Genomic DNA, 17,063 nt, shown 5'->3' with positions numbered 1-17,063 from the left:
GAAGGAGTTACATTGTGTCTTTGTAGATTTAGAGAAAGCATATGACAGGGTGCCAAGAGAGGAGGTGTGGTATTGTATGAGGAGGTCGGGGGTTGCAGCGAAGTATGTAGGAGTGGTGCAGGATATGTATGAGGGCAGTGTGACAGTGGTGAGGTGTGCAGTTGGAATGACAGATGGGTTCAAGGTGGAGGTGGGATTACGTCAAGGATTGGCTCTGAGCCCTTTCTTGTTTGCAATGGTGATGGACAGGTTGACGGATGAGATCAGGCAGGAGTCTCCGTGAACTATGATATTAGCGGATGACATTGTGATCTGTAGCAAGAGTAGATTGCAGGTTGAGGAGAGCCTGGAGAGGTGGAGGTATGCACTGGAGAGGAGGAATGAAAGTCAGTAGGAGCAAGACAGAATACATATGCGTGAATGAGAGGGAGGACAGTGGAATGGTCAGGATGCAAGGAGTAGAGGTGACGAAGGTGTATAAGTTTAAATACTTGGGATCACCTGTACAAAGTAACGGGGAGTACACGAGAGAGGCGAAGAAGAGCTTGCATGTAGGTTGGAGTGGGTGGAGAAGAGTATTAGGAGTGATTTGTGACAGAAGGGTACCAGCAAGAGTTCAATAATAATAAAAGTTGATATATGTATTGTATATTGTGAAGCCTTTCTAAACAAAGCCCTTCCATTTTTTTCTCTTTTTTTTTTTGCTATGACAGCATAATTGGCAGCATCTCAGCTTACAGAGTGGATATCAATCAAAATCACAACAGTCACCTTCTATGGTTATGCAATTTGTGTAAAATTAGAGTGGTTAGAGATGTGGGAGAAGCTGGGCAGTCAACACAGAAAACACATGCGTCATTTATTTAACGGCCTTTTTAAACATAATCCAACACTGTTTTTCAGCCTTAATGGATGGGGTAGAAGATAAGAAGCGTCGGGTGGGGGGCGGTTCGCACTGGTTCTTAGCCCACTCGCCTGTTTGACCTCTGAGAGGCATGGTTTCTAGGCGAGAGGCATGGTTTCTCACAACGCTTTTTCCACTTGGGAGCTATTAGAGTTCGGGCACTCCCTGGGTCAGATCTATTAACATTTTGGTCCTGCACAAACCCACTTTCAGCTTTAAAAAGCAGCTGTTGAGATATTCTGGAAGGACGCAATGGTCATTTAGTGCAAATGAGAGGAGAGAATGGGTGCGTAAACATTACTCTTCACATATGCATACAAATGTTTGGTTTGCATTGAAAAAAATGTTAGGTAGTGCTTAAGGTTAGGGTTAAAATTAGGTTGCGGTTAAGTTTAAGGCAACTAAGTAAACAGAAATCACAGTGTGGGCAGGCACAGAGAAAATCAGGTGGGCCTAGCCCGTCCAAGACCAATTACACTTAGGTTCTGAGATGCATATGTTAAGCAAAATTGGCCATTTTACTACACTTGCCTGAATCAGAGGTAATGTTATGGGCACCAAGACGAACATTAATGGCACCACATAGCCTGGCATGGTGGCCACACAAACACACACACACACACACACACACACACACACAGTAGACGCGGCAACATCAGCATAAAATCCCAACAAAACTTATACACAATAAAATCGAAATAGGCAATAGTCTACTACAGTCCGAAATTGTAAATAAGCTTACTTTTGAGGATTACAGCAGGAGAGGGTGGGGCTTGGTGTTGAAAACTGAAGTTACGTATGTCTTGTTACACAGCAGTCATGCCATCTACACTTCGGAAAAGCTTGGTTACGCAACCTGCACCTTAAATGTTAATGTAAATCGCATGTTCTCCCCACACGGGGAGAACATGCAAACTCCACACAGAGGACGACCCGGGAGGACCCCCAAGGTTGGACTACCCTGGGGCTCGAACCCAGAACCTTCTTGCTATGGGGCAACTGCGCTAACCACTACGCCACCATGCCGCCCTTTTTTATTAATGTAGAATTATGGGATGCCAAAATCCTCCAAATGCACCACATTACTGTTCTTAGATGTGATTGAGTGTTTTCAATATTCACATATTGAAACCTATTATTTAAATATCTTCTTAACCAGCGTTGTGTGACACCTCTTATACCATAGCGCTCCAATTTCTGCAAGAGTAAAAAATGATTGTCAAATGCTTTACGTAAATCAATAAAAACACCTACAGTGTTTTGTTTCTTATCTACTGCTGTTGCTCTATTTTCTACAAAACCCATCACTGCTAAAGATGTCTGAAGATCTTCAATTTGTCCGTATTCTTTTATACTGACTGACTAAGTTTAAATATTTGAATGGAGAAGTGCTCCGTGCCCCATCTTGTGTCCTCATCCAGTCCATCCTCCATTGCAGTGTTCAGCTTCTTGCGGCGGTGGAGTGCAGCATCGGCTCATTAAATGTGTCAACACGAAGGCCGAGGCGGAAGACGAAGTGGATCAGGCTCAGTGTGACCATGAGCCACGACCTGATGACACCCACAAATGCAACCTGCACGAGTGTGAGAGTGCCCCCTCTGGTGAGTAAGAGTAATTCTAAGCTAAGTACATCTATGTAGAGGATTCTGCGTAATGTAGTTGATTTCTTTGTAATGATAGGACTGTTCAGCTCATCTTACCGTTGTAAGCAGCAACTATGAGAATGCATTATTAATGAACAAAAGTGAGATTTGGTTTCTGTGTGGAGGGGTGGTTTGCAGGTTGTTGATATTGTTGAGATTTCATAGATCGCAGAATGGACAAAATGAAATTGTGCCGCTAGATGACTGTTCAGTTTGAATTAATTGCTTTTGTGATTGTTTCCGAGAATACTAAAATGAAAGCGCATAGCTGCATTGTATTACTGACAGAATCAGAAGTGTTTCTTATTGAGCTTTGAAGATGGAAACACGTATAACCCACTTGTCAATGCCACATGGTGTTCATCACAATCCAAGCCTCAGAAAAGATTGTCATTTTACAAGACCTGTGCTAATCTTATCTCCCTAACAGTGTGAGTCTTTCAGTGTTCTCAATAAATGCTGTTAGGTTACAAACATCTGGTGAATGTGTAACCCATACATTCGAGAAAACATTTATGATGTTTTTATCAATTACAATGTTTTCTAATGGGGAGTGATGATAACATGTTTTGGCACCTGGCTTGTGGTTTTGAAGTTTTTTTATTGGCGCATGCAGTTGATGAAAACCTTTCCAATGCAGATCCAAAGAGTTGAGGCACATCAAGATGCCATTAATATCTCTGAGTTTCACCCACCTTACACAGCTTTCCACTGCTGACATGTGCTGCAAGTACCTGGGGGTTTTTAACCCATATTTCTGTCAACACTGACAAACTCTGGCTGCACCCTATCGTTGTTTATCCATGCTGTTTAACTATTTGCAGTTACTGAAATCGGTCAGTATGCGATTGCACATTGCCAATATCATCAGATTTGTGGTGGAAATTATTTCAGCAAAATGTTTCAGCAAAATAGATATAATCCTGCTTTATCTACTGCCTATGTGACAATCATTTAATGGGTTATGGCCTAAACCTGATTCAACAATGTCACAAACACATGCAGTTATGTGCTATGGGCTGATTGACTCAGAGAAACTCTGTAAATCTTTCTGAAATTCTAAAGTGAAAGATTCTGCTCCAATATTCACCGAGTATGATGCTAATCCAGAGCAGATGTTCGATGGTATTCAAACAAAGCAACAAACCATTAACTCTGTAAACTCACAAAGATGCTCCTTGTCTCACTGTGCCACTGCTAATGATATCTTTCTTCTTCCTGTTTTAAGATTAAAGCCCTGTGCTATTTATTCTCAGGGTACACAGGGATGGAGATCTGAACATTAAGCAACATGGATACTACCCACACCGAAATTATTAATCTGTGAATATTTGGTACGTGCATATAACAGGATAGCAGTTAGATTCTCTTTCCTCTATCTTCTGCTTAGTACACTGCTCAAAAAAATAAAGGGAACACATAAGCAATGAAATGTAGCTCCAAGTCAGTCACACTTTTGAGATATCAACCTGTCCGGTTAGGAAGCAACACTGATTTGTGAATCAATTTCACCTGTTGGTAAATTGTCTAATTTCCACCTGGTGGAAATTAGACAATTTGCAAGACAACCCCTATAAAAGGAATGGATTTGCAGGTGGTGGCCACAGACCATTTGCCTGTCCTCATCTTTTCTGGCCGATCTTTGGTTAGTTTTTCATTTTGCTAGTGCCCTCACCACTAGAGGTGGCATGAAGCGGTATCTGCAACCTACAGAAGTTGCTCAGGTAGTGCAACTCATCCAGGATGGCACATCAATGCGTGCTGTGGCAAGAAGATTTGATGTGTCTCCCAGCACAGTGTCCAGAGCATGGAGGAGGTACCAGGAGACAGGCCAGTACACCAGGAGACGTGGAGGGGGCCGCAGGAGGACAACAACCCCGCAGCAGGACCGCTATCTGGTCCTTTGTGCAAGGAGGAACAGGAGGAGCACTGCCGGAGCCCTACAAAATGACCTTCAACAGGCCACTAATGTGCAGGTTTCTGCTCAAACAGTGAGAAACAGAATGCATGAGGATGGTATGAGGGCCCGACGTCCACAATTGGGGCCTGTGCTCACAGCCCAACACCGTGCAGCCCGATTGACCTTTGCCAGAGAACATCTTGGTTGGCAGATTCCCCATTGGCGCCCTGTGCTCTTCACAGATGAGAGCAGGTTCACACTGAACACATGTGACAGACGTGAGAGAGTCTGGAGACGCTATGGAGAACGTTCTGCTGCCTGCAACATGGGCGGTGGGTCAGTGATGGTCTGGGGAGGCATATCCTTGGAGGGCCGCACAGACCTCTACGTGCTAGCCAGAGGTACCATGACTGCCATTAGGTACCGGGATGAGATCCTCAGACCCATTGTCAGACCATATGCTGGTGCAGTGAGCCCTGGGTTCCTGCTCATGCATGACAATGCTCGTCCTCATGTGGCCAGAGTGTGTCAGCAGTTCCTGTATGTCGAGGGCATGGATGCTATGGACCGGCCTGCACGTTCCCCAGACCTGAATCCAATCGAGCACCTCTGGGAAATCATGTCTCGTACCATCCGCCAACGCGATGTCGCACCACAGACTGTCCAGGAGTTGACCGATGCCCTGATCCAGGTCTGGGAGGAGATCCCTCAGGAGACCATCCGTCGTCTCATCAGGAGCATGCCCAGACGTTGTAGGGAGTGCATACAGGCACGTGGAGGCCACACACACTACTGAGCCTCATTTTGAATCGTCTTGAAGAATTTCCACAGAAGTTGGATCAGCCTATGTTCTCATTTTCCACTTTGATTTTGAGTATGATTCTGAATCCAGACCTTAATGGGCTAATGATTTTGATTTCCATTGATCATTCTTAGGTTATTTTGCTCTAAACACATTCCTCTGTCTAATAAATAAAGATTTTCAGCTGAAATATTTAATTCATCGAGGTCTATATTGTGTTTTTAGGTGTTACCTTTATTTTTTTGAGCAGTGTATTTTCCCATAGTGTGTGCAGAGCTCCACTAGATACCTCCCCTTCTCCCATGCTTGGACTTGGTGACAAACCACCCCTTTTTTCTCCTAGCGGGAAAAGAAGCCGTACTTAAAAAGCTCAAGATGTATTTAACCATTATCATTTTCATGATATGAAATGAATGAAGGCAAATGACTTTCATTTATTCTGAAGCAATAAAACAAAGGTAAGAAAAAATTGGCTCAGCCATAAAATAATGTTTTGTTGTGGCTACTGGGATGATTTCCAGCTGTGACTGTTACTAATCCTACTCTTGAAATTGTATTTCTATAGTGGAGTTTTAACATTTAGGGTCTGTGGCACCTCCACGTCTAATCCCCCTCATGATGTCAGTTAAGCAAACGTGGTGGCAGGATGAATAAATCAACCGAGCGCATGCATGCAGTGACAGAGCGCAGCGTTGGTTGAGCAAGCTAGAGAGTGAATGAAGAGAGGGATTGGAGCTGGCGCGAACAAACTTTTTCCAAAGGTTTTTAATAATCGCAACCACGAGAGGTTCTTCATCATACAGTCATGACCGTGCACAACAAAAACCAAGCTGATAGGTCCAGTAGTTTGTAAGATTAGCCGCGGACACACACACGCGCGCGTCCACATGCACGCAAACTTACACATATTCCCTCCAGGCTACCGCCTGGTGGAGATAATAACCAAGTGAGAGGAGAGCGAAGCAAGTTATATTAATCATATAAAAAAATCCTCCCGACCGGCTTTCTCTGTAAATTGTGTTGAACATTTCAGAAACACAATAGGTTGGAAATTTAACAGAGCATGAGTCAGCACTTTGTGAGACAGGTTCAAAACATGTCATCAAAAAAAAAAAGATAAAGCAAACATAAGTTGGTTGTTAAAATTAGTTGTCAAAAAAAAAGAAGCAAAGATTGGTCTCCAATCTATCCGTTAGTCTGCCTGTTCATCACATGCAATATCTCAGACAGCAGCAGTCCCATTTTGATGAAACTTGGGTATGATGCATCTTGAAACTTAGCCCTGGCATTTACAAAATAACAATGTTTGACAAAACATTGTGCCTGATGAATACCAAAACTACCACAAACTTTAAAAAAGTACAACTTTCTCACCACTGCAGCTGGAGTCTTGAAATCTGGTGCACACACAATTCCCCCAGCTGAACAATTTTGGCTCTTGGGGTATTAAGGTCCACTTTATATTTTCTGCTAAATTCTGTAAAGTTTCGTGCACATTTCACTGACGTTTCAATATCCGTGAGTTTCTTGAATATAGTCATTATTTCAGTGGTGACTTTTTTCTCTGTATACAAGCAAAAAAGGTGGATTGGTGCAGTATCGGATTGGTGCAGTATCAGCAGTAATGTGGACGTTGTACCAGACCGTTGTGGTGAAGAGGGAGCTGAACCGGAAGGCAAAGCTCTCAATTTACCAGTCACTCTTCATCCCAACCCTCACCTATGGTCATGAGCTTTGGGTAGTGACCGAAAGGGTGAGGTCGTGGATATAAGCAACTGAAATTAGTTTCCTCCATAGGGTGTCTGGGCTCAGCCTTAGAGATAGGGTGAGGAGCTCAGACATCCGGAGGGAGCTCGGAGTAGAGCCGCTGCTCCTTCGCATCGAAGGGAGCCAGTTGAGGTGGTTTGGGCATCTGATTAGGATGCCTCCTGGGCACCTTCCTTTGGAGGTTTTCCAGGCACATCCAACTGGGAGGAGACCCCAGGATAGACCAGAACTCGCAGGAGGGACTACATGTCCAGTCTGGCCTGGGAACACCTTGGGATCCTCCAGGAGGAGCTTGAGGGCGTTGGCTGGGGAGAGGGACATCTGGAGTGCCCTACTTAGTTTGCTGCCACCATGACCTGACCCTGGAGAAGCGGCTGATGAGATGAGACAAACAAAAAAGAAAAGGGGAAAAAAAACCGAATGAACCATAGTACTTTGTGATGGCGATGAACCAAAAAATGAAACGTCGTCTGATTCCTCTCAAATTTGATTTGATTATACACCTCTTCAAAGCAACCATTGTTTTCCCCCATGAGTATGTTTAAATTTAGCGGAACGATGCTTTTTGTCTTGGAAAACATATTAGACAACAGAGGCAGGTTATAACTCCAGCTTTAATTGTTAAAGATGGGGGGGGTCACTGCATCACTCCTGGGGGGGGGGCATGTTTACTCTTCTTTTATCATTTGTTTTAGAGGAATTTGGTAATGCTACTTGCTTCCTCGCATCACTGTCAACTGTGCTGAATGTGGGTATATTTTCTCCAGTCCCATGTTCACTACACATGTTTTGGATAAAGATGTTGATTTGAAACAAGGGGGGGGGGACGTAAAATAAAATAAAACGGGAAAGATGCCTGGTCATTTTCTACTGAGAAGACGGTTGTAAAGTCAGTATCACATGGTAAAATGCAGGAAGATGCCATGGTAACTCTTAAACCTATGGCAAGACAAAATTCTTACCAGTTTTACCTAATTCTTTCACTGTTTTGTTTTACCCAAAACATAATGGACATTTGTTTGTCTTTCTTTTTTTGTGTGTGTGTGTGTTATATTCCAAGATACTAGGAGGGTTACCTCAAGAGCAGCCATTTGTGGTCAGTGTCAGTCGGCATTGGCTGTTTAAAAGCCTTCAATTCTAAATGCAAAGGGCTTATACTTTTATGAATTGATCTTTGTTAGCCTAGGTTTGTAAAACAGTCTGAAATCAAAATCTACTTTTGCAATTTTCTCACAATTAATACCCCCATTTAATACCGGCATTCGAATAAAAGCTTGAATGACCTCCACATTCCATCCCTCACATTATGAACCTTAGAGGATTATTGTTTGTTTGTTTTTAACAAAGTGATATCATCACTTTCTCTTTGTATTTGGCCATCATTTGGCCTTTTGCAAATGTGTGTAACACATAATATGAATGTAATGTTGTATTGTGTAAACACAACAACCATTGCATGTTGTCCGTCTTGGGCGAGAGCTCCGTCCTCTGTTGCTCTCCCTGAGCTTTCTTCCTATTTTTTCTCCCTGTTAAAGGTTTTTTTTTTAGGAAGTTGTTCCTTATCCGATGAGAGGGTCTAAGGATAGGATGTCGTGTTGCTGTAAAGCCCACTGAGGCAAATTTGTAATTTGTGATATTGGGCTATACAAATAAAATTGACTTGACTTAATGGGTATATATTTTTCTTTTTAGAAATGTGTATCCTTAAAATAGATTGCTGAAACTGATTTGTGTGTTGATTTGTACCTGAAATTGAAATTCTACTGTATGAGGGTTCCACATGGTTTCCATATGAGGTTATTATCCGATTATTGGATATCGTTGTGGCTTTAGAAATCAGTGACGATGAGCCTGTACAATACTCAATGCTAAAACCTTGTAGAATATCACAGCCATTATGACAGACAGGGTGCCTGCAAAGCTCATGTTTGAACTTAATATTGCATTTGAAGCTGCTATCTTCTGGTTTTTTTTTTTTAGCACTAAGCAGTGCCAACAGGTAGCATTTCAAGGTTCTTCTCTGCCTGCAAGAAAATATCAAATTAGTGCTCTTGGTCATTTCTGCCTGCAGCGAATTTTGGATTGTGAAGTTGTCCGATGATGCTGATTTTTTTTTCAGGGTTTTTTTTTTCCCATAACCTTCATTTTGCATTTCACAAGAGGCTGAATGAACAAGCAGACATCCTCTAAGGGCACAAGATAATCTTACCATGACTAATACAAGCCAAGCTGTTGATATTATGTGAATTACTGCTGTATGAAAGGAGCTCCCTGAGGCTAGGGAATGTGTCAAACTGTCAGTTGACAGACAGTGGATGGTAATTAACTCCCAACCCTGCAGAACACCAACTGATCTATGTTCTCGGTGTTACTGAGATTACCTGTAGTGCAGTGGCAGTGCGAGAGAGAGAGAGAGAGAGAGAGAGCATAGGAAAGAAAAGAAAATGTGTACGCACAGAGAAGGAGAGGGGGGGAAAGTGTGTGTGTGTGTGTGTGTGTGTGTGTGTGTGTGTGTGTGTGTGTGTGTGAGTGTGTGTGTGAGTGTGTGTGTCTCCAGGGGTTTAATCAGCAGTTGACCAAAATGACAGTATTATCCTTTGAGGGTTGGATGCTTCAACAGCTTGCTGTCCTGTTCCATTTGATCTGAGCTTGAATCTTATGGGTCGCTGGCTTTCATGGTTGCTCGAGCGTGTTTCTCCCATACTTAAATAAACATCTTTAGAGAGAATTGCCTGCTTTTCACTTGGCTTGATAAACCCCAAAGAAGAAGTTAATTCATTAACAATGTCCCATTCGTCATATAAAATTGAGATGCTGTGAGTGAGGATACCTGGAAGATAGTGCAGTATACCATAAAGTGTCATGAGCTGTCAAGTCTGTGTCTGGAAAAACAAAGGTCGTTTAAGGTTAGTATACATATAAATACAAGAACCATCAAGGAGTCAGCCTGACATTACTGGACATTTTAAAGAACATGATGTACAGATTCAGTCCCCGTATTCCATCCCACATTATAAACTATCCATTATCCAAACCGCTTATCCTGCTCTCAGGTTCGCGGGGATGCTGGAGCCTATCACCAGCACTCATTGGGCGGCAGGAGGGGAGACACCATGGACAGGCCGCCAGACCATCACAGGGCATTACAAACATATTATAAACTACCTTTCAAGAAATATCTTGAGTAACCCTTCTACACTGAATCATATTCTTCAGTAGTACCTCAGAAGTTCTGTCTCTTTTGGCTCTTCTATTTCTTTTTTCAGTACGTTTCTCTTAACTTGCTAAATATAAGGTTATGTCTATGTGAGTGAGAACTGTTTAATATTATTCATTTGTGTGCCCCATTAGCATTCCATGGAAGTTTATAGGCACTGTCGTTAGCAAAGAGAGATGATTCAGATTCTAGAAAGGACTAAGTGAAAACTGTTTTAGCTGTGGAAGTAATTTAAATGTGGTGCAGTTTTTTGGAGTATTTGTTTCCAAGGAGCACATCTGTGTTGATGTCAGAGACTGAATATGATCCACATTTTCTACTGAAATAGATCTGAGAAATTGCAGAGCTATTTTGTTTTAATAAATTTAAACTGTAAACATGCAGCTCTCAATTTGACCTGTCACGCTGAAATGTGGTGTGATGCAGACTGTATCAGATACATACACAAAGGCATGTTGAAGGGAAGGGCTCTGGGTTTTGTGGAGATTGGGGACATGAATGCAAATGCTATATCAGCAAAGATCCTGCAAGTATTGGAGCCGTTGCAGCTGGACACAGTGTTGTGAATTGGATTTGGCTTGGATGGAGCATCAGTTATGTCTGGCAACAAAGGAGGGGTACATATGATTTTAAAGACAATGTTTCTTCACGCCATATATGTGAATTGCAGTTCCCATCGCCTAAATCTTGTCCTGTGCACAGCATCAAAGGTGGCACCTGGCATTTCAGCATTTTTCGATGTCATCAACAACCTGCACAGTTTTATGACAGGGTCATATAGACATGCTATAGAAATCCAACAACAGCTGCAACCAGGAAAAGGAACTTTGGAACTAGAGGGATCCTGCGTTGTCTGATGGAGCTCGTGCTCAAGTGCAGTAAATAAAGTCTTGACACTTTTTGGTCCAGTTTTGGAGACCTTTGCTGAATGCTCTAAAAGCTCCAGCCACACAAAACTTGAAGCTGACTCTCTACTTCAGCAAATGCAAAAAAAAAAAAAAATGTGTTTCTACTTGTCACATTCAACAAGTTGTTTGAAATGAGTGACTACACCGCTAAGGGCTTGCAATCTCCCACTGTTTCAGTTACAGATTGCATTGATCTAATTGTCTTAAGGAGAGCTACAATACATTCAGGAATACAGAAAATGACTTTGATAAAGTAATGAGACTGATGATCTGATGAAGAAACATGACATTCTCAGCTGGGATGTCACTACGTCGTGAAATAGGAAGTTGCCAGCCAAGTTGGGCGATACGCCCGATGAGAGTGGTTTTAATGTTGCGATTTGAACCAAAACATTTTGAGAAAATGAACCATTGGCCTCTATTTGACATTAAAATGTGGATTAAAAAAATTAGTAAACAAACCACTTTTATGTTTCTCAACCCATTACACTTATCAGATAAAGGAGCTTTCTGAAGGTACATGCTGGTACAAGGGCTGAGTATAGGCCAGTAAGCTAGTGGTTCAAAGTACCAAACAAGTGGGCAAGTAAAAGCTAAAGTTATCACTTATATAAAAGGTTCTCACCTTTTACAGAGAAAAATCCTCATTTCTTTGCCCAATTAATCATATTTTTCATTATATGTAGTAGGTTAAAATGAGCTGTTTTAGTATTTTTCAAAGGCAGCAATAGATCTGGGTAGAATAGGTGGAATCCAAGCAGAACTTAAACTGCAAATATGTTACGTTTAACTGTTGCTGAGTCCTCAAAGATGGAAACTGATTTCCCCTGCTGCTTACAGTGTTGACATCTACTGTTTGTTGCCTGGACCATAACAGCGGGGCCAGCCCTCATGGCTGTCCGTAAGTGAGTGAGTGACGGACTTTCACCATTGGTTGGAGGGCCGAGTTCCACCTAATGGCGAACAACGATGTCACTGAAGTTACACGATTGGTCGACCGACCACCGATGTCGATGATAAACACGAAAGTGGGATTTTCCCCATTGCCCGTGAATCAGTGCAGCAGTTCGCATGCTAACAAACGCAATATATTGCTGCTTGTGGATACTACTGAAATGCCTCATTCCACAAAAAAAAAAAGTTCAATTCACCAACACCAGCGCTAACAGCCACACGCAGTTAGAGTGAAAATTATTGGCGTCTTCAGAGAGTTGGTTGTAACTGAAGCGCATTTATAAAGGGTGTCAAACCCAGACTTTCCAGCGATCGTGGCAGTAGTGATTGCAGCCAGATAATTAATTCATATAAAAAATGAATTCACACTGTTTAACTGTACAAATAATCAGGGTTTGAAAACTGCTGTCAAATACAGCCGCTGTTCTTAAACCTGCTCACTCAGATTCGGAGCATCAGCCATAAGACAGAAAATCAGGCTTTTCTTCTACAACATTTTGTCTCCATGTGCTCAGTGTTTTAGATAGAGAGAAAAGACTTTCAGCTAGATACAGTAAGTGGTAAATGTTGTAAAATTATCATAGATCATTTTGATACTCACTGATGGAGCATCATATCGGCTATCATTTTACCACAACTTGGAAATCAGCAATCATCTTGAAGATTCTGTTCACGGAAATCATTAGCAACTATGCAGCTTGCACTGACCAGAGGTCGGATTTTACATTTGACATGATTTTGGAGAAAATGCCAAGCAGCCAAGATCACCAAGTACAATGGATTTTTTTAGAACCAGGACAAAGATTTATAAATTTAGATTTATAAAATTAAGATTCAGACATTTTACAGTCCATAGAGATGGAAATTTTAACTCTTAACTAATGTAACTAACTAAACAATTTAATGAATATCAATTACCAGAATTAATTTTCCTTATAGGGATGAGTATTGTGCTTTGCCAAGCAAAAGGGAAATTAACACCACCATTGACATCACTGGATGCCCTTAGGCCCTGGAATGTCTGCTTGTTCTTGACATTTCATTGTGCAGACAGTGGAAAGACTGACTATAAGACCCCTTGTTCAGTGGGCATTCACAGCAGCAAGAGTGTTTTCTCTTATCAAATATAGAGGACATTGTAAATCAAAGCTGCTCTTTATAACAGGAAAAATGGCCACCAAAGTTGATCAGCTTGAAACAAACCCATAATGAGTTAAAGTTTCCATCCCGTGCACTTGCTGAGTTGAGAGACATATGTATGCAACATCTCAGCATTCAAGACGACATCATCATCAACCCCTTCTCCGGGGTCAGGTCACAGTGGCAACAGGCTAAGTAGAGCACTCCAAACATCCCTCTTCCCAGCAACAGCCTCCAGCTCCTCTTGGGGGACCCCAAGGTGCTCCCAGGCCAGAACGGACATGTTAGTCTCTCTAGCAAACTCTGGATCTACCCTGGGGTCTCCTTCCAGTTGATCCTCCTGGACAAGTCTGCAATGTTCATTCCCGCGGGTGGTGGGTCCACGGGCCCACGGCATTCAAGACAACTGTATGCTAAAATAGTTGACCCAGCTCGATATCTGATATGCATGTCTGTTTTCTGCATACTGCACTGAGCTCCGGGTTTTTACTGCCATTAATGTTTATTCCAAACATAACATTTATAGGAAGCAGCATGATTTCTGTGAAATGAATGTAGTTTCTGACGACTTACAATTGTTCCCAGGACCTGTACAGCCCTGTTCAGATTATCAGCAGATGAGATTTACTGTTTCATCATTTCCCCCCCCCCTCTCTTTTTCTTGAGAAAGCTGAGGGTTTTTATTGTTGACAGATCACTCTTGAAAATGTTTTATTCATCTTTTATGGAGTCAATTTTAACTTATGCATTGATCTGTTGGTTTGGCAACCTCGGCATGGTTGGCAAAAATAGGTTGGGAAAGATTGTTAAACTTTGCCAAAATACCATTGATACTAACTTGAATGTTCTTGGCCATATCTATCAAGTTAGATGGAAACTCAGAGGGCAAAGGTCATTTTGGGGGACCCTCAACACCGTCTTCATGCAGAGTTTTGACTCCTGCCACCAGGGAGGAGGTACCTTTTACCTAGGAGGGCCAAATCAAACAGATATCTGACATCTTTTGTTCCCTCGGCCGTTGGGTTTTTAAATGAGCTGTAGGCCTAGTTGCTATGGCACACACAGTTTAACAAGGACTGATGGACTCTTAGTGTTTTTATAGCTCATTGCAAACTTATTACGGTAACATCTACTTTATGTTACATGCATTTATCTTTTATTAATTCATTTCATGAGTATTGGTTTTGTTGACAGCTGTTTGCAAACCAAATTGCCCCTTGGGGACAATAAAGTCTATCCAATCCAATCCAATCTCTCCCTCTCTCTCTCTCTCTCTCTCTCTCTCCTATCATGTTGTATTTGCTAGGCAGAGGATTATATAATACATCTTACAAAGCATTATAACCAAAGAATAATTTTAGCTTGGCAGTGTGCCCCACTACACAGAAGACTATTTGACAGATGTGTCGTGTTGATTGGCTGCAATAACAAAGTGATATTTATGGCCTGGCAGCCTGTCCAGGGTGGCTCCCCGCCTGCAGCTCAATCACTGCTGGGATAAGCTCCAGCATCCCCGTGACCCTGAGAGCAGAATAAGCAGTTTGGATAATGGATGGATGGATTTTCATGATATGAATATTACATATAAACAGGCATGATTTCTGTAATCGCTTCAATTCTCTTAAATGCTGAGGTGTAACACACTTAGTTTGGAGATTTGGATGTACAAAATTGTTATGAATAGTTTAGGCATATGATTATTTGGCAGAAAACTGCTGACCATTTTGGCTCAACGTGTGGCTCCTACTGAGGGTCTTGATGTTGTGTTGTAACGACGTTTCACTGCTGACGCCACTGAAACAAAAAGTTGACGGGAACAAATCATAATTTATTTTGATTATGAGGTGTGGGGCAGCACAGTGGAGCAGTGGTTAGCGCGGTCGCCTCACAGCAAGCAGGTCCTGGGTCGAATCCCGGGGTTGTCCAACATTGGGGGTCGTCCTCTGTGTGGAGTTTGCATGTTCTCCCCGTATATGTGTGGGTTTCCTGCGGGTGCTCCGGTTTCCTCCCACAGTCCAAAGACGTGTAGGTCAGGTGAATCAGCCATACTAAATTGTCCCTAGGTGTAAATGTGTCAGCCCTGTGATGGACTGACCGCCTTTCCAGGGTGTCTCCCCACATGCCACCCAATGACGGCTGGGATAGGCTGCAGCATCCCGCAATTCTAATTAGGATAAGCGGCGTGGATAATGGATTGTTGGATATGAAGTGCTTAAAATTGGATTGTTGTGTAAAACCTGAAGAGTATTTATACAGTCTTAGGACCTTGCACTTCCACTTCTTATATACAGTGTTTTGTTCACTGTCTAGATGCTGTCAAGAAAGTCAGAATCATAGGTTATGAAACTGTGTAAGACCTGGTCATGTGCTGTTGTATATCTTGACATAGGCACTGCAAAAACCAGTCTTGAGGACCTCGGGCTGTGTACAGGCTTGTAAAGTCTCAGTGGATCTAATGTATTCTGGTACCAGAACTATACTACTGCTACTACCACTACTATTACTACTACTTTCAGCTGCCCCCGTTAGGGGTCACCACAGCAGATCATCCGTTTCCATCTCTTCCTGTCCTCTGCATCTTCCTCTGTCACACCAGCCACCTGCATGTCCTCTCTCACCACATCCATAAACCTCTTCTTTGGCCTTCCTCTTTTCCTTTTCCCTGGCAGCTCCATATTCAGCATCCTTCTCCCATTATACCCAGCATCTCTCCTCCACACATGTCCAAGCCATCTCAATCTTGCCTCTCTTGCTTTGTCTCCAAACCATCCAACCTGAGCTGTCCCTTTTAACATACTCGTTCCTAATCCTGTCCTTCATCACTCCCAATGAAAATCTTAGCATCTCCAACTCTGCCATCTCCAACTCCGCCTTCTGTCTTTTCATCAGTGCCACTGTCTCCAAACCATATAACATAGCTGGTCTCACAACCATTTTGTAAACCTTCCCTTTAACTCTTGCTGGTACCCTTCTATCATAAAGTACTTCTGACACTCTTCTCCACCCACTCCACCCTGCCTGCACTCTCTTCTTCACCGCTCTTCTGCACTCCCCGTTACTTTGTACAGTTGACCCCAAGTATTTAAACTCATATGCCTTCATCACCTCCACTCCTTGCATCCTCACATTCCATTGTGCTCCCTGTCATTCACGCATAGGTATTCCATCTTGCTCCTACTGACTTTCATTCCTCTTGTCTCCAGTGCATACCTCCACCTCTCCAGGCTCTCAACCTCCACCCTACTGTCGCTACAGATCACAATGTCATCCACAAACATCATAGTCCACAGAGACTCCTGCCTGATCTCATCCGTCAACCTGTCCATCACCATTGCAAACAACAAAGGACTCCGAGTCGATCCTTGATGTAATCCCACCTCCACCTTGAACCCATCTGTCTTTCCAACCGCACACCTCACCAATGTCACACTTCCCTCATACATATCCTATACCAGTCCTACATATTTCTCTGCAATTCCCGACTTCCTCATACAATACCACACCTCCTCTCTCGGCACCCTGTCGTATGCTTTCTCTAAATCCACAAAGACACAATGTAACTCTTTCTGGCCTTCTCTGTACTTCTCCATCAACATTCTCAAAGCAAACGTCACATCTGTGGTGCTCTTTCGTGGCATGAAACCATACTGCTGCTCGCTGGTCGTCACCTCTTCTCTTAACCTAGCTTCCACTATGTTCTGTCTTCATGCTGTGGCTTATCAACTTTATACCTCTGTAGTTGCTACAGTTCTGCACATCACCCTTATTCTTGAAAATTGGTACCAGTATTCTTCTCCACTCCTCAGGCATCCTTTCACTTTCTAAGAT

The 17,063-nt window shown here is 42.6% G+C and overlaps 1 protein-coding gene across 1 annotated transcript in view; it reads left to right on the top strand.

Moving 5' to 3' along the window:
• The window catches only part of LOC130111994 (A disintegrin and metalloproteinase with thrombospondin motifs 7), a 212,530-nt gene that overhangs the window by 178,812 nt on the left and 16,655 nt on the right, over window positions 1-17,063 (top strand). Inside the window, exon 23 of the mRNA XM_056279305.1 lies at window positions 2,343-2,505. Within this exon, the coding sequence (XP_056135280.1) occupies window positions 2,343-2,505 (163 nt within the window). The remainder of the gene's footprint in view (window positions 1-2,342; window positions 2,506-17,063) is intronic.

Source organism: Lampris incognitus, chromosome 4, assembly GCF_029633865.1.
Source record: "Lampris incognitus isolate fLamInc1 chromosome 4, fLamInc1.hap2, whole genome shotgun sequence".
Lineage (NCBI taxonomy): Eukaryota > Metazoa > Chordata > Actinopteri > Lampriformes > Lampridae > Lampris > Lampris incognitus.
This window is presented reverse-complemented; position numbering and strand designations above follow the sequence as displayed.